Source organism: Sinohyriopsis cumingii, chromosome 3 (assembly GCF_028554795.1).
Source record: "Sinohyriopsis cumingii isolate HCF-2022 chromosome 3, ASM2855479v2, whole genome shotgun sequence".
In the NCBI taxonomy this organism is placed as follows: domain Eukaryota; kingdom Metazoa; phylum Mollusca; class Bivalvia; order Unionida; family Unionidae; genus Sinohyriopsis; species Sinohyriopsis cumingii.
Genome location: NC_142963.1, coordinates 35706694 through 35730606, shown reverse-complemented (window position 1 = coordinate 35730606; position 23913 = coordinate 35706694). Strand labels below are relative to the sequence as shown.

The 23913-nt window shown below is 33.3% G+C and overlaps 1 protein-coding gene across 3 annotated transcripts in view; it reads left to right on the top strand.

Annotated features, from left to right (window-relative positions):
• Nucleotides 1–21716, top strand: part of LOC149802677 (H(+)/Cl(-) exchange transporter 7-like) — a 92286-nt gene extending 70570 nt beyond the window's left edge. For 2 of the 3 annotated variants that reach the window (XM_089952051.1, XM_089952050.1), the window contains 5 exons: nt 3004–3081; nt 10786–10878; nt 12933–13016; nt 15043–15123; nt 16233–21716. In XM_089952051.1, coding sequence (XP_089808177.1) covers nt 3004–3081; nt 10786–10878; nt 12933–13016; nt 15043–15123; nt 16233–16331 — 435 coding nt within the window. In that variant the 3' untranslated portion in view covers nt 16332–21716. The remainder of the gene's footprint in view (nt 1–3003; nt 3082–10785; nt 10879–12932; nt 13017–15042; nt 15124–16232) is intronic. The other variant, XM_089952052.1, reaches the window with a different exon arrangement.
• The last annotated feature ends 2197 nt before the right edge of the window (nt 21717–23913 follow it).

Below are 23913 nucleotides of genomic sequence, written 5' to 3'. Positions count from 1 at the left end.
GTGCTTGCATGACACGTGGTTTCTTTGAATTATGACAGAGGGCAAGTCATTTTCACAAAATAGTTGCATCGATAAGAATTAACTTTTAATTAGTAACGTTGGCTCTCTTGCTTGTTTATTTAAGACTAATCTTTAGCTATTGTGCAGTTTGACCACAGCTGACCAGAATATGAAAATAGGGCATATCCTGGGGGAAAACGGGGTGCCTAACAGGGAGAAACGGTGAGTCTTTTTGTGAATTTCACGCATATTGGACCAGGAAGATCGATCAGTATTTAATGAAAACAAAGCTTTAAAAATGCCACCAAAAATCTCCTGATTTTAAGTCCCAATCTCTTTTTTTTTCAGTCTCCCTACTTGGCTTTTGAAAAGTTCATAGGTATGCCTTAAACACCATTTTACAAATCTACAGTAATCGTGCTAATGTCATGGAATAAAAGGCAATTACACATCATTGTACTGGTATAGTTGCCAGTCAAAATTCCCTCTTAACACAAGCCAGTTTCAGGGTTTGAATGATTAACTCTTCTGTACTGCTGTCACAAAATGAAAGACAAATTCACCGACTATCAACACAGGAGATGCCAGAACATCAAGCTTCACATTGTGTGGAAAGTTATGTTTGTTCAGCCAAAACACAAAACTAAAATTGATTGATGTTGATCTTAGTTGACCTATATGAGAATTTTAGCCTTTATTATTACCACTTTTTGCAAACATGTAAATTATGCTAGTTATATGCCTTATACAATTAAACCTGCGTACCTTTTTAAAAATATTACCTCCATTGGTAGAATCACTTATATCATTGAAAATGAGTAACTCGTGAGCGCGTGATTCAACGTAAATGAAATAGCTATCAAGGACTAGCTGAAATGTTATCTGGAAGAATGCAATTCAGTCAAAACAATGAATAAAGCAAAATCTGCATCTAATATGCTTGGGAATAAATAAGGATTTAAGTGACGTTATGCACACTTTGCACTGTGTAAATACTATACATTATAGTTCAGCCTGTTCTCCCGGGTAACCTCAACCGGCCCTCAAATTATGAAGTCTGTGTTTACCTTTTTTAATTTTGTGTTGGAGGAATCAGAAAACATGCAAAATAATAACAAAAATCAATCATAGTAATGTATAACAGTTTAATAATTGTTGGGTCACCGAAAGTTTTTTTTTTTACATGCTTATGTCGTAGGACAAGGAAAAAATTATTGCTTCGTATCCAGAGATTTACATCCATTACAGTAGTCAACAAAAAGACCTAAAAACTGTCAAGTTTAGACATTGGCCCGCAGATAAACTGACCCATCCTTCTTCCAGGCCCTTATATTTTCCTAAATTATTCAGTTTATATGCTAGTGTATACGGTAAATGTATCATTTGTCTTGTCCGTCTTTAAATTTGTTTCTTTCAAGTAACTTGAAAGAACTTTAATGGAGTCTAAATTTGTTTGAGTTTAACTCAATTTTGTTTCAGCCAAACATATTTTTGAAGGTCATCATGGATTCAGACCAAAGTCTGATATGGGACTTCATGGATTCAAACCAGATATGTTATGGGTCTTCATGGGTTCGAACAAGATTTGGGAGGGGGGGCTTAATTTTTGACCTTTTCGCAGGGCCATGGTCCCAGTTTGACATAGAAATCTGCCCTTGCATAATGAACCAAATTCTCTTCAGCAGGACAACATGGAGAAGGGCATCCTTTTGGAGAAATTTCAGATTTATCATGTGTTTGTAGGTTTATTTCAAAACATCAGGATATATAGTAGGTTACTTTGTATTAATACTGATATAATACAAATAATGTTTATGAAAGAAAATCTATGTTGTGATGAGCCTGTAAAATTCTTTGTTAGTCATTAATGACGAAAAGAAAGAATTTTATCACTTGGATGAATAGTCATCAGTCACATTAATTGTACTCACAATTTTATTTTCTTCTTATATTTTGTTGTAGATTACAATAATGAATGAATGCCAGTCAGTAAATTGTCGATTAAGTGAATATTAAAGTAAGAGTTGTGTATCTCATAGTTCACTGCAGAGATTTTAAACAAATTAAATCCACAATGACATTCACTGTCATTATTACTCATAACAAACTCGCAATAGTTTTCTGGTCCAGATCTACTTTATATCACTTTGTATGTTGCGAAGAATGGAGGTTGTACTCTTTTTATCAGCATTAGATTTGGCAATGACAAACCAAGCAAGCTCAGCCTGCAAAGAAGTTTGTTTTCCTGTGTCTGGGTTTTTAAGGCACCTGTTTCCCAATACGACTAAAAGCTTGCCTCACCCCAAGGAGGAAGTTCTAGAGTTGAACTTCAGATGCATTTCCGAGTCTCATATTTCTTAACCACTGGTTTCTTAGCATTGGGAGAAAGCAAATGTTTCTTCATTTTGATCTGAGTTGAACAAACAATATGAGCTGCCTTAACTATTCCTCAGAAAACATCTTGAACAACAAATTAACAGTTAAGCAATACAAAACCTCAAAATATTGTAGAACTGACTACAAACAGATCTGTCCTCACTATTGTGAATCAATTTGAAAACCAGACTGACTTTACATTGGGGCCATGTTAAAAGTCATTGCTTGGATTTTTGTAATTCAGTGAGCTTACAAACACAGTGACACAATACACAAATGAAGCAACTAATTTGAAAATTTTATTGCTCATGAAATGTCATCGATTGTATAAACACTCAACAGTTAGAAAGAAGAAATGGTCTTACTTTGAACTCTGGAAATTCTTTCTGGACAGTATATCATCAGTCCCTTCAGAGAACTCTTGAATGGTAAATCACATAAAATCTTGAACAAATAAAAAATATTTGTAAGTGTTCAAATGTTTACAGGTTTTACCATAGTACCAATGCAGTCATCTGCATATGGTGACTAATAGAAAGTTAAAATTAATATTCACATTTAGCTTGTATAACATTTTATGTTAATATTAGGCTTATCAGATTGTTATCCGCCTACTGTAAATTGCAGAGTGATAGAACAGAAACATTTGGGACTTATCAAGGACTCATCTTACGATCACAGCTAATAATCCTCTTGAAACGAAAGGTAAGAATTTAAGTCCATTTACATTTATGTATTTATATTTCCAATCACCTTTCCTCCTGTTTTTCTTTGCTTTGTTGTGCAGTTTATCATAATCTTTTCCCAAGCAAGAGCTCAGCAACACATTAAGGCCAAACTTAATCTCTAGAAATTCAAAATTAAGCATACCTGGAAAGTGAGTCAGCCATGAAAATAAGTTGTCATATTGAATACATATAATTTGAACACATAAAAAAAACTCTTCACTGAAGAAAGACTAATATTCTAAACTTTATGTGAAAATATATTTGTTAAATCAGTTTACAATGGGGACAAAGGAATTTATTTTTTGTCAATATAAACCTTGAGAGGTTCAAAATTTATTCAAAAAATATTCATCATTTTCGTTATATAAAAGTGTGTGTATATATGTGTGTGTATATATGTGTGTGTATATATATATATATATATATATATATATATATATATATATATATGTATGTATGTATGTATGTATGTATGTATATATATATATATATATATATATATATATATATATATATATATATATATATATATATATATATATTTGTGTGTGTGTGTGTGTGTGTGTGTGTCAAATGGACACCATTTAACCATTGGATACTGATATTTTTATTTAAAAATACATTTTACCTCAGAATTAAGCCAACCTTGAAAATAAACTCAACAAAAGTTACCACTGATTAGTGAAAACCACGCTTTATTTTCTAGTTGTTATGGTATATTGTTTAACTGCCATGCTTTATTTGCTAGTTAAGGTGTACTGTTTAACTGCCATGTTTTATTTTCTAGTTGGTTTGGTATATTGTTTACTTTTCACACCTTACTTTTTAGTTGTTATGGTATATTGTTTAACTGTCACATTTTATTTTGTTGTTAAGGTATATTGTTTACCTGTAACATAATTTTCTAGTTGTTACAATATATTGTTTACTCCCACACCTTATTTTCTCGTTAAGATGTATTGTTTACCTGTCACACCTAATTTTCTAGTTGTTATGGTATATTGTTTAACTTCCACACCTTATTTTCTAGTTCTTATGGTATATTATTTAACTGTCACACCTGATTATCTAATTGTTATGGTATGTTGTTTAATTGCAATACCTTATTTTCTATTTGCTATGGTATGCTGTTTAACTGCAATACCGTTTTTCTAGTTGTTATGGTATGTTGTTTAACTGCAATACCTTATTTTCTAGTTCTTATGGTATATTATTTAACTGTCACACTTAATTTTCTAGTTCTTATGGTATATTGTTTAACTGCCATGCCTTATTTTCTGGTTGTTAGAGTGTATTGCTTAACAGTCAGTCCTTATTTTTTAGTTATTTGTGTTTATTGCTTTACTACATCTTTTACCAGTCACAATGTGACTACTGGATTTATGTCATATTTTTTCTCTAATGGACATAGACCATAATAGTTTATGGGGAGTCCTGCTTCTCTTAAACTTTTGGGAGGATTGCCATGAAACTTTGCACATGTACTTACAGCCCAAGATTTAGTTCATCCCAAATGACAGTGGTGCTTCTCGGACATCCTTTATGTCTGCCATTACAGCCATCTTGAAAATTTTGTTATTACCACTTGTGAATATAGGTGCCTTGGGTGATTGCATGTTCTAAAATGCTTACCTTTACTGATCACTGCAGTCTCACCTCTGTTTGCTTGGGTTTGAGACTTAGGCTCGGCCATTATGGGAAAGCTTGCCAGTAGCTTCCTGTGGGTTGATGGTTCTGTCTGCAGCCATTTTGAAAATCTTGTTATTGCTGCTTCTGCAGAATGGATGGTTATATCAACATGTGGTTTTTGGTAACAGACTTTTTATGATATCTTGTTAGTCCTGAATGAAAATAATGCCAATCTGGTGTTCAATAAGATGTTGCCTAGACTTCCAATATGGCCACCATAGTGTCCAACTTGTGAATCTTGTTTTCACTGTATGATCTGAATGAATGGTCACATCAACATGGAGTTTTCACTGAAGGACTTATGTCTAGTTGGTACTTAATGAAATTAATGTTGATCTGACATCCAAAATGGCCACCATAGGAGCATTCTTGAAAATCATATTATTACCACTCCTGAAACAGAAGGTCATATCAGCATGGGGTATTCACTGGAACACTTCTTATGGTTCTAGTTGCCTCAAGTAAAAATTGTGCTGATCTGATATCCAATATAGCAACAGGATTGGCATTCTTGAAAATCTGGTCACTACTATTTTATGATGGAAAGTCATATCAACAACAGTTTTTCACCATAAGATTTAATATGATGTTATAGTCGGTACTGAATAAAGATGGTGCTGATTATCCATTATGTCCATCATGGCAGCCATCTTCAAAATCTTGTCATTGCTGATTATTCAGATTGGAAATTCATGATGACAGGAGGTTTTAACCAGAAGACTATGAAATCTAGTTGGCCTTGAATGAATATGTTGCTGGTCTGAACTCTAATATGGCTACCACAATGAACATATTCAAAATCTTGTTACTAGTTCTCTTGAATGGATGATCAAGACAGGGTCTTCACGAAAAGTCTTCCAATGGTCTCTAGTTTGTCTTAAATGAAAATGGTGCATATCCTACATCTGATATTGTTGCCATAGTGGCTAATTTGAAAATCCTGTTGCTCAAGAATATCAGAGTTTCAACACTCAGCACTTAAAAGAAATGGTCTGATCTTGAATTCCTGGAAACTCTATTCAAACAGTAGAGCATCAGTCCAGGGTTCCCATGCTACTATGAAATTGGGGAAAAGTTGGAGAAAGGAAAAGCTTGTTCCCAACCAAGAAAAGCCCTTTAGTTTCACAAATATTGATCAAAATTGAGGAAAAAAAACAGAATTTTCAGCATCCACTTGATGACAGAAGAAATACAAAATTGAACTTTAATTGAAAAGTCAGATGAGATGCAACTGCACTATGGATTATTTGCGTGCTTGCCCTAAACATGTTTGTAATACCAACCAAGCACATGGGCAGTCGGATTAGTCAAGTATATTAATTACCACTTACTCTGCTCCCTACTTTTGTTATATTGAAGATAAGAAGACCAGTCTAGTATTACTATACACCAGCAGATCTGCAATGTGATCTCAGAAAATGTTAGGAAAAAAAAGTCCTGTCTTCCTCAGTATCTTTTTGATCTGCAATAATTTAACACAAATGCTTTGTGATAAACTTTTACTTAATATTTGGTAATTGTCCTTGGAAACAATGTGATTTGGTAGTTTTCCCTTGGTGTTATTGTCAGTTGTAACCTTTGACATTCCCCCAGCTTGCCTTTCGAGTGGATTTTGCTATCAGACCTTCCTAAATACATGCTAACTGGTGAGGCATTTTTAAATGCAGAATCCCATGATATGGTGTCCATGACAGTGCCTGCATTAAATATACAGTCCATAGATTACATTGAAAGTTGACCTTTGGGCACTAATGAGACATGAGCAGGTCTCAGGAAATTACTATTTATCTTCTTGTCCTTGGAGTAGATAAACAAATTTTTAGAATGCTTATATTTCATATGTAGATAAGTGGATTACACATCAGAGCATTACAGCACTTCAACTTTTTACACACTTTTCCACTTTTTGGACTTCAAAACTTTTGACAAAAGCCTTGTTTAGTATGATTAGTTGTTGTTGTTGTAGGGTTTAACACCATTTTTCAGCACATTATAGGCTATACATGGCGGCCAGTATCTGCTGTCCAGATAGATTAAATTCATTTGGTGTCCAAAAATTGTATAGAATTTGTTGTCCCAGCAATTGTGCTTTCCTTGAATTAAAAACGGCAAATTTTTATATATTTATTATTTAATGAATATTAAACAAACACTTGCACAGTTGCTATATCTAATACAGATCTATCCACATCATTTGCACAGTTGCTGTGTCTAATTCACATCTATTCACATCATTTACACAGTTGCTGAAGCTAATACACATCTATATTTAAATAAGTACTGGACTTTACATAATCACTGAACAGACATCAAATCCACAACTTTGACAGGAAATGTCACTTGTAAATTAGACCTGGGTTTAGAAAGAGATCAATAACTTCCCATAATCCATAATGCTACCATCAAGATTAATTTTTGTGTTTTTTTTCAAGATTTTCTTTGAATTTACTAATCCATACTGGCTCATTGGGGTATAATATAGTGACAAAACTAGATGATTGTAGCTGTTAATTACAGTACAGATATTACCATTAGTGGTCTTTGATAAAAGCCATGACTGTCACGCCTGATTAATAGCACACTAAATGGGCTCAGGTGTAATGATGTCTACACTGACAAGCAGTAACATTTTTCCTAAATGAATCAGGCCATTAGAAAAAAAAATGACAAATCGTTATCCTGTAAATTTGGATAAAGATAATTCTGCATGATAATACATCAACTTTAATCTTCCTGACATAATTGTTCATTCACTGTCATAAACAGATTTGATCCAACACTGCAGGGATGAGCAAATTTTTTTTTAAACCACTAGTCCAGGACAAGTGGTTTCAGAAAATTCACTAGTCCCACCTTTCTCGTCACTAGTCCCACCTTACTCGTCACTAGTCCCACCTTATTTTTCACTGGTCCTAAAATGGTAATCACTTGCCGAAATTTGATGAGACATATGTGCTTAATCCATAGAAAAAACAAACAAAACGATATACAACATAATTATTTCTTAAAAGAATTTAATTTTTCAAAAACATTGGTTGTTATACATTTGGCTTCTTCAGGTTCATATATATATGTTTTAGCTGATGGATTTGAAAATATGTCCATGTATATGTCTGCCACCTGCACCAGCACTAAGCCAATAGTTGATAACAGCTGGGTTAAAGTCCTCAAGCTCTGGTCCATTTGCAGAAATGTTCATTAGCATTTGTAAACTCATTTGGTTTAAGGAATTCCTTAAAGAAGTCTTGATTAAGTTCATTGAACTAAATCCTCGTTCACACTCAGAAATAGCTACCGCACACTCAGTATCCGTCTTACGTTTTATCTCTCCATTTTCAAACAAATTTACCTTTGCCGAATCGCCGTTATTACCTTACTTGCGAAAATAATTTAGCAAACTCATTTTATCCACAGAGTAACTATCACCTTGCTTGACAACTACTTCTAAAGTAATCATAACATCAATTTTCTCTTTTAAATATGAACTGAAACAGCTCATTAATTAGCGTAATTGTTTCGCTTCAAACACAATATTGCACGTGGAAGTTAATAATCTGTATAATCAATTATAAATTAAAGAATCATTACTGTCATTTAATCAGTTCATAAAGGAAACCAACACTGATGTCGGTAAAGTACCTTTCATTAATTTAATTACACTGACTCGCTGGATTAAAATCATAGTGAGCTGCTCGTTATGATCTAGATTGAGTAAACTCATTGCAACAGAACCGCTTACAACATTGCTAATTGGTCATACTGGCTTTCTTTTGTTTGACGTGTTTTGATTTGCCGATAATTTGGTCGCTTAGCCCAATATGCAGTCAAGCAGTAAAAGGATGTAAATGTATACACGAAAAGGGGTAGAATCAAGTATTCAGTACGCCCAGAGGGCATGATTGGCCAAATAAAGGCAGATATAGTGATTAAAGCACGAAAATAAGGACTAGCCTGACTTTTTTAAAAAGCACTTGTCCCGGACTAGTGACTTGGAAAATTTTACTTGTCCGACTTCAAAAATGACTAGTCCGGGATGTCGGGCTATGGGATTTGCTCAGCCCTGCACTGGGTCTCACTTTTAGAGACATATATAATCTATGTTGGGGTTTGGACCAAGACAAGGAAATCCCAGTCAAGGGGCTACATTATTTGTCTCCCCATGAGGCTTACCGAGGGGGGAGACATATAATGTAACCCCGTGACTGGGATTTCCTTGTCTCGGTCCAAAACCCATTGTAGATTCTTTTTCTCACCCAATAATTTCCTTTAAAGTAAAAAAGAATGTCTCACTTTTGCAATATAGTTCACTTGTATTGTCCTTAATATTGATTGTAAAATTACCCCTGTGTATAAAAGATCCTCCAAATATGGATCCTAGCAGATAGCCATGTGCAAAACTTTCAAGTTCACAGATTCTTTGAAAATTTATTTTTCTGTCATGGAAATATGGGAAGAGCTACAGTGAAATTTGCTTATGGATTAATGTGTTGATGGATAAATGATTCCTTCTGGCTGGTAATTGCATTTTTTGTCATTAAATATTGTAAGTATATTTTTGATTCAACTGGGGCACAATGCTTATGCTTAACAAAATTAGAATAAAGTATGTTTGACATAACACATTTCTGGCTGTTACTTAGTTATAGTTCTTTTCACACAGCATTGATAATTTTATTCTATCTGTAACAGTCAATTTTCAGGTCAGCGTCATTAAATGTAGCTAACAACATATAATTTGTTTCACACGAAGTATTTAAAACTAGTTAGGTAGCTTTAGCTACATTTAATGATGCTGACCTGAAAATGTACTGAGCTAGGCCTGCATATAGGATAAAATTTACCATGCTTTGTGGAAGGAACTAGCAAAATACCAAAAGCTTGACATCATATGTGTGTGTGTCTCTATCTCTCTCAAAATGTTTTTGTATTGACCTTAAGTTACTATGTTTTTGTTATATATTTGTTGTTTGATTTTAAAACAACTACGTCAGGCACAGCAGAAGACAAGAAGGATTTATTTTTTTAAAAAGTAGTTCTGAGCGCATTGACACCTTGACTAGATGACTAAACTGAGATAAGAAAAGTAAGGTTAGCAAAACAGCTAGATTTTTCTGTCACATGGATGAGAAAATGTCATGTCATAATCTAGACAATATGGACCATAAAAAACTGGGCGAATTGTTCATGACAAGTGACGCAATATATTTAGTATTATTTTTGTTAGTGGTAAATTCCTGATCACATTAAATAGTTCCTGCTAAGTAAGCACAAGATTTGTTTATGAGATACATAGGTACCTATTTGTAGCTGATTGATGTAAACTTTGTTTTAATTAGTGGCAAACAGGCTGCAATGTTTACTTTAAAAAAGACACCAGGTCTCCTTTGATTGTGCTCCACAACACAAGTTAAAAAAATTATCATAAAACACCTTCCAAAAATTACATGGTAATAAGAAATCGTTTTTGCAGATGATGTTTGGTGTCCAAAAACAAACAAGATCTAAAAATATAGAGAAAATACAGTAAGCAAAAGCAGCTTCAGGTAGACAGTGAAATTGGGTGTGCATGTTTGTATGTATATATAAATTATAATTTAATTGATTAAGTGCAGTTTAAATAATAAACAATGCATCATTCCCTGGCCCCTTGCTGGGCCTCTTTTTGTATATTGTGTCAGTTAGGGTGGCATTCATATAGTAACAGGGACGTCTTTAGAGATGCAGCTGACACAATGTTTGATCACATGCTTCAACTAAGTCATCTGATTGGTTCAACATGACAACGTATCAAAATTTAGTTACTAGCTTATTAACATATATTTGCTGCAATGACATCATGTCTGGTCAGAGAAACCAAAGTGTACAAAGAGGGGCCAGTGAATGATGCATTGTGTATTACTTAAACTACACTTGATCAATTAAATTATATTTGAATGCTATAATAGCACTTTTTCAAGTCTGTGGAAAAATGTTCTTCATGTGTTTGTTCCAGGTATTTGTGGAAAACCAGGATTATAACAAGATTTTATCTTCAATGAAGCTTGAAGATTTCAGAGATGCTTATCCTAGATTTCCTCCCATTCAAGTATGTCTTTTTCCAAGAAGATCCCACCTGAAGCATATACTCACCACATATCATATTTCCTCATTATAATGCTCTTCATGGGGTCATATAAATTTTAAGTGAGATACCCTTGTACTGAGATATGTTTCAACAAGGATATTTTCTTACAGAGACTAAAACACAAATATTGTGTTTATTGACATAAAATCATATTATAATTCCTTCTCATGAGACAGCAATTAGAATAAATTGAAATAAATAAGGTATGAAAATAAAATTAAATTTGCCTAGTTTTAATGGGATCTATGACTGTACCAACATTATATGATGGGCAGAGGTATCCTCAGTGGATCTATGATTGTTCCCACATTATGCGATGGGCAGAAGTATAAACATTGGATTTATAGTAAGGGACCAATGTCAAATTTAAATTCAAGCTTTTGAATCTCCTTTTCAAAATAAACAAAACTTTTATTTAAAACATAATGTTAAACTAAATTCATTTCTTTTGACACCCTACGCATGTATGTATGTATGTATGTTTGTATGCAGACCTTCCAACCCTTAAGAGTTTCTGTAAGTCTTACACAAATTACCCTTAAAATATGGAGTTTTGGAATAAAAGCACACATTACAAAAATGGGATTGTTTGCAGTAGTATCCATATTCCATATACTGGCATGTCCATGTTTGATTCATATCCAGGGTTCACATTAGATTCAGTGAGGTTAGTCAGGGAACCAGACTAACATTACAGTCTTACCTAAGAGGCTTTAAACTGCATGTAGTTTGTGATGCAAAATGTTGCATGATCAAGCTGTTGCTTTTTTCTTAATGGTGTCCAGCAAATGATGCATTTCAGGATGAAAGGGACAATAAACCTTTAAAAAAGTTTTAATAGTACAGAAGAATAATAAGGAATATTCATATTACTTGGGGGGAAAAGCGGGAAGGGCAACAATTATGTTTGGTGAACATTGTGTTTATTTAATTATGTCATATGGCATTAAAGATGATTGCCGTAACCAAGCCCGTGTAAAGATTTTTTTTTTAAGGATTACATCAAGTTGAAAGATAGCAAGAAGCCATTGAGCTTTGTTGGGTTTGAAACTGCAGTTTGTGAAACTGTACTGGAGATAATTGAGGTTCAAGTAAACTTTACAAACTTTTCAGTGGAACACAATGTTTACCATAACTGCATCAGTCTTGAATAACTTTTAAATGCATGCTTTCCAGCTTGACAATAACAGTATATGATATTTTGTTACACCTTACTGAAGACTAGTCTAACTTGTAGGAAAAAATCTTCCTTGCTGTGAAGGTCTTGTTAGAGTTGGGAGTTGGGAAAGCAGGTCTCTGGAATCAGTTATATATGCCAGACATGTCCATCAAAACTTACCTTTTGAAGAACTATAAAATCTCCTGATCAGATATGCTATTATTCAGATTGATAAATACTTGTATTAGCTCGGACTCTTAAAGCTGCAGTAAACAGCTGAATGCAATCTAACATGTTTCCTGCATCATTCAAGTTTAGGAGTAGACCATTTGATTTAATGGGTAATGATGGAACCAACAAAATTTTCAAAAACTAATTGGAAGGATTTAAATATTCTTTATTCAGTTTACAGTGTACACTAATAACTACAGTATGACTTCATGCTAGTTTCCAATCAAAACAGGGAGCAAATAGTTTGATTGTAATAACAAACCATGCCACCCCTACAGCTTAAATGGTTCTGTTCCAATGTCATGTCCACCTACACAAGATGTAGCCTATAATAACAAAACGTCTGGCCCATGTACATTTGAGTTATATGCAGTTGACATCTACATATGTAGCCATGTTTTTAAGAAATTGAAAAAGGATTGTCAGATATTTAGCATATTGGTAATTTCCTTGACATAAAACGACTTAAAAACTTGAAAAATATATTGGGAGGTCATTTTTCCTTGTCTCTGAGGTAACCTTGGAATTTAAGTTTTTGCTGTGCCTATAAATAAATGGTTGGATGGAGGGAAGATAAAAACAGGACTGGATAGGTTAGAATATTAAGTTTTGGTATATTTTTCAGCAAATTCACATATCCCCCCATGAAAGAGACTTTACCATCGACTTGAGCGAGTTTATGAATCCAGGCACCTACACTATCTCAGATGTAAGTTTCTCTCATTTGACTCAACTAAAGTTGATTATCATAAGCTGCTGGCAAAAATCTTCCCAAGGTCCTTAAATGATGAAAAATAATTTTTTTTTTTAACTTTCTGCTCATTATAATATGTTCTTAAGCATTTGTTTAATTTATGATTTTTACATCATTTCTTGTATTCACTATTTTTCATTTTTCAAAAAGTTTTTTAAGCATTAAAAATGATTTATCTAGTTTATGATGTCATAAGTCTGATACAGCCTTTATGCTTGAAACATTTGTTGATACATTGTTAGCACACTAATAATGGTAAGGCCTAGTGAATTTATGGTATGTCCTTGTGTAGTCATCTGTCTATCAACATGTGCTTCTTACCATTCTGGAGGTGATGTTTTTGATTCAATTTTGATAAGCTGAGGAATATAGGTTTATATCATTAGTATCTCAAATGTTTGAATATGAGTGAGATCCATTATATTAATGAAGTAATCCTGCATGTGATTGGCTGAGTTAGCCACCAGTCTGGAGGCCACAATTCTGATTTGACTTTTGATTAAACTTAGAACATATGCTTATATCATGAATATCTTGGACAAGTGTGGTATCGAGCAAGAGCCATGTGTATTAATGAGGTTGTCTTGCATCTGATTGGCTGAGCTTGTTGCCACTGTGTAGAGCATATTTATGATAATATTTTGGTACAAATTGGAACATAGGCCTATCTGATCAAGATCTCACACAAGTTCTATATTGAGAGTGATCTTCGCATATTAATGTGATCTTGCATCAGAAAGGCTGAATTTGTTACCTTTCTAAAGCTTGTATTTTTTATCTGATTTTGAGTGAGTTTTGTAGTATATTGAAATCATAAAAATGCTCAAAGAATTTCTTTAATGAGCAAGATGTATGCATTTTATAAAACTTTCTTAAATCATATGTAATTTAAGCATTTTTTCTTCTTTTGTTTTTAAAAAAATACCTGTTCCTTATCTCTCTTAGAGAGTTCTTCCCATGGCACAAAATATGAAAACAAGTATGAATTTAAATTTGGAATTCAAAATGCATAAATTTCTATCAAACAATTTATAAAAAATTTCCAAATAATACACTTTGAAATTAAGACTAAGAATCTGTCATCTGTAACTGAAAAAGAAGTATAAAATAGAAATACTGTTGGATAAAATGTCCAGTTGCAAGCTTGAATAAACTATGTACAGTGTTGTTTTTAAGATCAGAATTTCTTTACAAAGATGTAGATATTTGTTTTTTTGAGGTAATTGTCAAGGAGATGGGACTTCTAATATTGATTATAAGTTTACAAATATGTTTGCAGAGAATTATTTAAAAAAAAACTTTGCAACCTTTTCAGCTCTTAAATATTTGGAAGAAAGTTTAATATGTTTGGTGGAATAGAATTTGACAGTAGCTAGTATTGCCATGTTTAAATGCTGCAACATTTGTCATTTATAAACTATTATAATCATTCTGCATTATTGTTTGCCATTACTTATAAATTATTTAAAATTTATATTTTTTATTTCTAGGGTTTTTTAAAATAAAAAGTATTATTTTCTTTTGAAACACTTCTAAATTAAATTACCATGGGATAAAATAAAAAAGCTGAATGATAATTACATTTGTGTGAAAGACAGGATGCTCATTAGACCACAAATTAAATTTTTTTGCCTGCAAATGTATTTTTTGAAAATCTGAGATGATTTTGATTATAGGCATGGGACCATGAATGGGACCATGCATTTTAATTATGCCTTTCTCCTTTTAAAGAACTTTTTTATCTGAATATAGTAAAATAGGTGAAGTCTACGTGATATAAAGTTTGGGAGATGGTTTAAATAGATTGTGTTCTTACTACATAAGCCTGATAAACAAAATGTTCAACTGTTATGTAATCCAGGTCTGCAAAATCAGGTTCATGTGGGCATCTGCTAAAATTTACAACAAACCTTCATTGTCAGTAATAGTTTCAATATTTTAATCTTGTGTGCAAATGAATCAATTCATTTTTTTTTTCCAGTGTGCTTCATTACCCAGGATATTTAAACTTTTTAGAGCCCTGGGTCTTCGTCATTTGGTGGTGATCAACAGGAGAAATCAGGTACTGCTTGACTGAAAACATTTTTAAAAATGAAAACTTTCTGTAAAATGATGTGTATAACCAGCAGTAATAGATAATATACAGTCATAATTTAGGACTAAAAGATTCTGTAAAAATATATCTGATCATATATAATACACATCTTGGCATTAGTGTACTTGTCTGGAGCTTCTCACTTGCTCAATAGGTACCACTCATTGTGGTGTGAGACCAGTATACAGACTGCACACTTTACACACTTGCAACAATTTATTAGGTAAACTACTTAACAAATGCCTGTGGATAATGTTTATTTTTGGTGGTGAATTCTTAAAACATATTTCAATACTGACTGCATACTTACACACTTGTAACAACTTGTTAACTACTACGCAAATGCCAATGCATGTTTATTCTTCCCAAAGAGCACCTTTTCTCATCCCATGTAACATGACCAGAAGTCACCAAATTGAATGAAACATTTATTTTCCAACATGTGTGGTTATTTACAAGTGCTTATTTCCTGCTATTCAATATAAGTTTGAATTCATTGTTGGTATTAGTCCAGGCCGATTCCTTTTAGTTGTCCAAGTCATTGATGATTTCCTAGGGAACCCTAACATGTAGCCACATCTCAGTCAAATGGCATTGATATGATTCCCTGATGTTAAAAAGTCAGATCACTCATAACAGATGAATTTACAAAATAGTACTCTTTCAAGATAGATTTACTGTAATTTGTTACATCACAATTTGGTATTCATAGCATGTTTGGAACATAGAAGTGTTGTCAGTCTTTGATTAATAAAGAATTTTTTAATTTATTTTTAGTTTTAATGGCACTTTTAACATATTATTGGATTTATCATGCTGAGGAAATTGAAAATAAGCACCTTTCCCAAATACACACCAAGGCAACAAATGAGGGCTGAGACCTTTGGATTAGGAGTCCTGTGCTCTGCCACTTGAGCTGCTGTGGTTCTAATTCATTAACTATAATGCACAGCTATCTATGAAGTCGGCAGTATTTTGTTGACAATTCATTTACATTTTTAAAGTTTTGACAATTTGTATGTTTGTGAAATGCTTATTGTTTACTTTAGTTTATAAGAGCTGTTTTTCTCCGTCAGGTTATAGGAATAGTGACAAGAAAGGATCTTGCCCGCTACAAGGTTTCTAGACATCGAGGAAGGATCAGTATGGAGGAACTTCTCATCTCACAGCAGTAGAGGGCACTGTACAAAAAACATTCCATTTCTTCATGCAGAATTTGATGACTTTCTCACACCATTTTTTTAATTCTTCAGTACACCACTTTGTGTGTTTGTTCTGCCCATGTTATACCATCTTAAATTGCTAGTAAAGCAAATTGTGGCAAGTTTTCTGCTGTTATGAGAACTACAGGCCCTTACAACATAATTTCACATAGAGATGTACATGAAGGGATCAGTTTTCATTACTATATGATATTAGCCATCACAACAAAATCCTTCAACGCAGAATGGTTTCTAAAACTGTTTTAAATCTCAACTACTACAAACGTGTTGTGTCCAGACTGGTAGACATTGCCTCCATTTATTTTATAACATGACCAATTTAATCCTGTATCATTGATATGACATTCAGTGTGGATGCTAAATCCATATTTCTGTTTCACACAACCAAGCAAGACTGTTTTTGTTTTGTTGCTGACATTGCTTTTGAGTATTCTTAGTTACAACAAGTCTGACTTTATAAATTCCAATAAGCTTTGAAATGTTTTCATCTAAATTGTACAGATATTGTAGAAAAAGGAGGGATGTGTTGTTAAAAAAGAAACATTTTTTTTTGTTCCATGTTGTTAGGAATAAATTGTTCAGTATGGTGTAGGAATAAACATCAACCTAATAGACTTGGGCATTTCAAAACCTTGGTCTTCCTGCCGACTGTAAACAAGATACAAATTTAGTGTTTGTATGACGTTACTGATCAATATGGATGTGTGTTGTCAATCAATAGATTAACCAGTGTCATGATGACATTGACAAGGGCAATATTGTTGATTTCCATTTTTAGCAATTTTAGCATTTAGTATTTGCATTTGCAGCATGCACTCCCCAATTTCCAGCAAAAATATGCATGGAGGCACCATTCTTTTGTTTTGTGTTTTTATTTAGAAGGAAAAAATTGGTCAAGTTAAATACTGAATGGCATCATATCTTGTGTAAGCTCTAAATACATAAAACTTTGAAAGACTTGTCATTTCCTTTTGTATTTTATACCTCATCAAACAACTCAAAATTTTTATTTTACTTTACAATATACTTTATTCTTACAATTTTAAAAATCACATCATCTGAAGAGTTGTATGTTTCATTTTTGCAAGTCTTGTCTTCATTTGAATGCCAGTCAAATTTAATTATCAATTTTTTTAAATAGTTTATAGATTTTTAATTTTTTTCGTTGTAAAATTTGTGTGACAGTTGCGATTATAATATTCAAGTTCCTCGTCTGGATCATTTATGCCAATTTAATTTAGTAAATAAAACAATAATGACTGGATGGTTCCATCAAAATTTTACACTTCATTTCGCATATAGCTGTATTTATAATTTCTATATGGTACATATGAGATTTAGAATCACAAGGTCTTCCCTCTGTTTACAGTTTCTTTGGATTAAATGCAACAGATGTTGAACTTGGGTCAGAATCATTCTGTTATTATGCTGTCTTGTTAAATTCAAACCTTTGTGTACAGGTCAGCATTGGAATTTGTCAAAATTGGCCTCTTATAAACAGGTTACCTTTGTACAGAGGATCACCTTGCCAGGCAGCCAGAGAGATAAAGGATAGAAGGAGAGCAGGAGTTAATAAAAAGAGAACTGAGGCATGATTTAGGATTATAAGCAAAGGGAAAGAGTTTATGTTTTGTTTACTAGTTGACCTAGACCAATAAATACTTTATGTATATTTAAGATATAAATGTTCATAGATTTACGAAAACTTTACATTTCTGTACAAAAAGCATGTTTTGGGGACCATTTACACTGACCACTGTTATCCATGAGTGAACATTTAAGTAGCAAAATTTGATAAGATCAGATGAATCAGACCATTATTATTTGTTCCTATTGTTTTTGTTGGTTTTAACAGCACTTTTACAGATTACTGGCTATGTCATGCTTAAGAAAGGGGATATAAGCACCTGTCCCCAGGTACACACCAAGGTAGCCAACCTGTACTGGCCTAGATGGGTATAAAACCCACAACCCATGGATTACAAGTATGATGCTGTGCCAACATGGCTACCCTGATTATGTGGAGGTGAAGTTAATCCTTCAATGATCAACTCAGCTGCTGATTTTAAAGTCATCAGGCTTTTGGAAGACTGGCATACTTTCCAAATACTGTATTTGCCAGCCTTTAAGTCGATGTGGAGTACAAGTTGAATCAGCAAATTTGGTAAATTATCCATCTTTCATCCATATGTAAGTTGATGCTGAGTGTAAGACGAGGCCAGATCAACACCTTGGTTTCGTCTTTCACTTCATTCCACACAGCATCACACATTTTATGCCATCTATAATTCAGTAACCTTTTGGGTCTGGATCATTACATGTAACTAAAAGTACCTAATTTGTTTCACAGGAAGTATTTTAAATGTATTATGTACTTTTAGCTACATATAATTATGCTGACCTGAAAATTTATTGAGGTATAGATAGGACAAAATTTGCGATGCTGTGTGGAATTAAACTGTAATAACTTCCGGTTTCATAAATATTAAAAATATCACTGTATGCTATTCCAGCAGTAGGGAAATTGCATCATTGAAGCTAAATGCTTTCTCCACATCTTTGGGGGAAGAGAGACACGTAGAGAGATGCATATGTATTCCATCGCATTATACATGAGAGAGCTCATCATGTATTTTTATATCTTATTACCCTGTTTAGCTGAAGCTTTTGTCAAAGAAAGAAAACATTAATAAATTAAATACATACCATACGCCTTCAGAGTTTTAATATTCACAATAGTTATATCCGTATAGACTCCATTCAGGTTAAATCCCAGGAACGTCCATTTCGCATGCTAATTTTCATCACAAGTATAACAACCTCTCCATTTCCATCAAATAAGATTTTTTTTAGAGTGCATGTAGTCTTCCTATACTGAGGCGGCAATTGTTTTTGATCTTTGCTCATGCTGTATGTTACTTTAATTGCTGTCAGTCCTATCGGCAAGTTCAAAAGATATCATTGGTTGAGATATTTACACGACTAACCACCAGGCATTTCCTTTCATTATATGGTACCATATTTATAATACCCATGGGTAGCCTCATTTCACTATTGGTAGCCTCACTAATCTGATCTGGTCTGCCGAATCGTGACCGCAATCAGGTGTTAGCTTAAGAAATCTGACTACAGCTGTAGCATTTTTAATTAACATGTAAATACCAATACAAAGCTATGTAATTCTTGGACAATGAAGTGATAACTAAAACTTGAAGAAATTTCTTTGCTAGTGGTATTAATTGTTAATAGAATATGGTACTCCACTTTTGTACACAAGTAAGATAACAGACATCAAGCAAGTGAACGAAACAATACAGATTACCATACAATTTCTCATTCTCTCTCATAATGGGGCATAATTTTTATTTGATCATGAGGTACAATAAGAAAATTATGAAATATGTCTTTGTCATAGTTATTCATCTTCTAGCTTGTCAATTCTCTAATGCACATGTATCAAATGTAATCAACGTATATTACAAGCAACATATATTACTAATGCATGCTGCTCTGGCGCAATTACATCTGATGTACATTAATTCTGAATACCAACCATCATGCAATTGTTTCAAATCCTATATTTTTTCATACAGGATCTCTTCCCCAAAATGAAATATTATTTTACACTTTATTTTTCGTACTTTCTGAGAATTTTTTTCCATACAAAAAATGATGTGACATGATAGAGCGATTCTGATAACGTAAGCTGTATATAAGTCAATTCGGAGTATAAGATGAAACTAAGATTTTCTGTCCAAAAAGTATCGTCTTATAGGCCGGCAAATATGGTAATCACTTAGACTTTATTTATGTATGCAGTGTCAACCTACAAAAGATTGTAGAAATATATATTTGAAAGTTTTATGTTTACACAGCATACCATATATTTTAATATCAACCGATAATAAACATGGAGTGTGATTTTCAAGATCTATGTAATTATTATGTGGAAATTTTATTGCCTGTTAATTAGATTTAAGTATCAGCTGTCAGTAGCAGAGATGAGATAGAATGAGCTAAATTTTGAATCTCTAAAAATGACCCACCGGAATAATATTTGATCAGGTAGTTTAATCAACTATACATACTGAATGCACCTGGATCCCTTAGAAGTGCCAATACCAGTCATTTCTGGGCTTGACTGTGAAACTTGAATCAAAATCATCTTACTTTGTCAGATCCAGAATTAAGTTTTCTGTTCACAACAGTTATACTTATTTGAGGACCAGATTTATGTGAACAACATTCAATGTACAAGTGAGCTTGTATGTACATGCACATATATACATGAAAGATAAAAAGAGGGGAATCCACAACCAGAAAGTTTCATGGAACATGCATGCCCCAACGCTGTACCAAAATGCCCTAAATGCAAAATTTAACCAAGATATGATCCTGGATGGATGGATAGACAAGGGTAACAATATGTTGGTAAAACAATGTCATGGTGGGGCATCAAAATCTACAAAATTAGTATAGTACATGAAAATGTAGTTGCATTTCAAGGTATCAGGAAAAGTAATAGGCATTTGTGTATTATTTACAGCTGATCCAACATAAAGCAAGACGAACAAGAGTTCATTTTCTTTTTAGCACCTTTCACATAGTTTTTTTTTACAAGAACATGCTCATTAGACTGCTGATATAAGGTATTACACTGGAATAATTCTCTTTTGTGAGCTTATGCAATCATACATATTCAATTAATTTAAATATTTGATTACTTTCATGAATTTAAAATAAAATATGAAATAAATACAGATACAATATCCTTTTTATCATGATAAAACATCAACATCTTTGATATAGCTTGGATGAAAAAATGATATAATGTATGACTTATTTCCAAATTTCATATTTACACTTGGGTCATATGTGATGTCATGACATGATATTGTTTTATATTAAAATTGGGTTTGTGAGATGGCATATAATGAAAATTAATTCATTTACATGTCAGTTTAGATAAATTCATCCTGCACTGAATTCATGAATTTATAAACCTGCAATTATTGTCAAATAAGATAGTCATACTAGTGTAAAATACCTAATTATTTTGTGGTAATAACAGTCTTTTTGTTTCTATATTACATTTCTTCTGTACTACTGGACCATAGGTCCACAATGTTATGTATTTGTCAAAAGCCTAATTTTTACATTTGTGCAATAATAACTGTTAATATGACTGCACCTGCACGATTTATAAATGATATCCGTTCCATTCCGAAGATTCTATTTTCATGTTTGATAATTAGCTAGTTTGTAGTACACATTTTTACTGTATTCAGTTAAATACTGTATTTTCCTGATTCACTGAATAAAAATATTTCTCCACTATTTTCACTGTGTTTTTATCTTGGCCATTTCATTTGATCGGGATGTAGTGTATTTTACACCAAATTTACATGGTGGTGTATTATCCTCTGATTTACAGAGGAAACATTAATTGGAATTAGATAACAAGTTCCCTACATTTCTCCTCTCACTGTACAACATTTATTACATATGATTTCATCATTTCTATATCAAAAATGTTTTCAGATAACATTAAAATTAATAATATACGCCTGCTACCTCCCAAATCCAGCTCTACCAAAAGACAAAACTTTTTTTTCTGTCAGTATCATATAGACAGAAGGCAATCACTCTTGCCAATTACCATCACTTGCAAACACTAGGTGTTATTTAAGCTTCACTTCTGAATAGCAATGAGATACCTTCCATCAATCCAAACTAAATTTGTGTGCATTCTAAACATCCAAGGAGGATTTTGGTTTTTTATAAATATTTATCCCTAAACAGGCTGTATATATTAAATTGGGACTTTGTGATTTTTTTACATTCTCTTTTCTTTTTTTAGACATTATAATACATGTGTTGTCACATATCTTGTGATTTCAGTTTCGCCTGCTGCTTATTGTATACTCGGTTAATTACGAGTATTGTTCATCTAATTACTAACATACTGAGGGGATAATTTATTTTGTTTCTACTTGTCATTTCAGTTAAGCATGTCTAATAAGTGCAGCAAATGCAAAAAGCTAGGAAAGATACACACGAGTCATGCCTTGCATGTACAAAATGTACATATTCTTCTGGGCATGTGAAGTATTTGTGAATCCAGTGGATCCACCATACAGTACAGCATCACAGTCTGGAGCCATCCTAGCCATACAGCCAGTCTATCTACCCCAGCCAAGCATTAACTATGGTTATCTTAGTAACATATCCATATGTTTAGCCATGCATACAGCTTCTTCTATTTATAATTACATGTAATTGGATCTTAGAGAAAGAACCATCCATATTGCCAGGCTGACTACTACAAATGCATATTGTGATGTGGACTTTAGTCCATTCAACCATGCTCACCACACAACCAGTACCAGAACTAACCAGACCAGCTTCAGCATGGCTGGCAACTGTGCTGACCATTCCATTTAATCAGCATTCTGTCCACAGGATATTGACTGTGAATTGTAGAAACAATGGCACTGCATTGCCACAGAAAATGGTTTATCCCAAAATGGAAGCAGACCATGAATGGGAGACTTCACACAGTGAGTATCAAGAAACTCCTGAGCAAATCCCTGATCTGATCCAACCCTGGTGAGGACAGAGTTTAGTTTCAAAAGCTGCAATCAAGGAGGTATGGTGGGTGTTGCTGGCATTGGAATGCACTCCACCTCCTACCACCATTGGACTAAAAGGTCAAAGCATTGGTCAAGATCAACAATGAGGAAGAGTCTCCAGCCTTCCTGTTGCTTCCCCAGGCAACCAAAATCAAAGAGGTTAATCAGTTGTCTGGACATATCTGCGACCCCTGGAATGCTTAAAGCTTTCTTTTCTGAGAGCCAAGTACCAGCTACATTTTCGTCATGCTGGTACAAAACACATTTCATCACATACGACAATGAAAATTAATTATCACTTGTGCTCATAATAAAGTATATCCATGGCTCTAAGTTTGTTTTTTAATGTTATTTTGAGTTTGATTTTTAATGTTATTCCACTAAAATTAGTGGCTGTTTGATGTACAGACAAGGACAGCAGCATGGGGAAAAAATGAAAAGCATGAATCATCAAGCCTTTTGATGGTAGGACTGCTTCATACATTAAAATCTGCTTGCATATAGAAGGAACGAAAACAATTAGCCCGACGGAGTTGCATTATTTACTAACATAAATCCTAGAAATAGCACTTCCAGGACAGTAACGAGCTAATACCATATCATCCCATTCCTATTAGCTTGATCACTAAATCTGTTGTATTCCCTCCCATACAGAAGAACAATCTTGCTCATTTGCTAACCTAACTTTTCTTATCTCAGTCTGGTTGTTTCAGCCCAGTAGTCTCAAACATGGTGTCCATGTGCTAGTAAGTACTTTTCATGGCAAGAAACTTGTTTTCTGTGCCTGATAGAGTTGTTTTACGAACAATACAAACATATATAACAAAAAGAACTTCACTTGTAAAGGATCTCAAGGTCTTTCCAACTTTGAAAACATCATACAAAGCATCTCAAAAGAGACG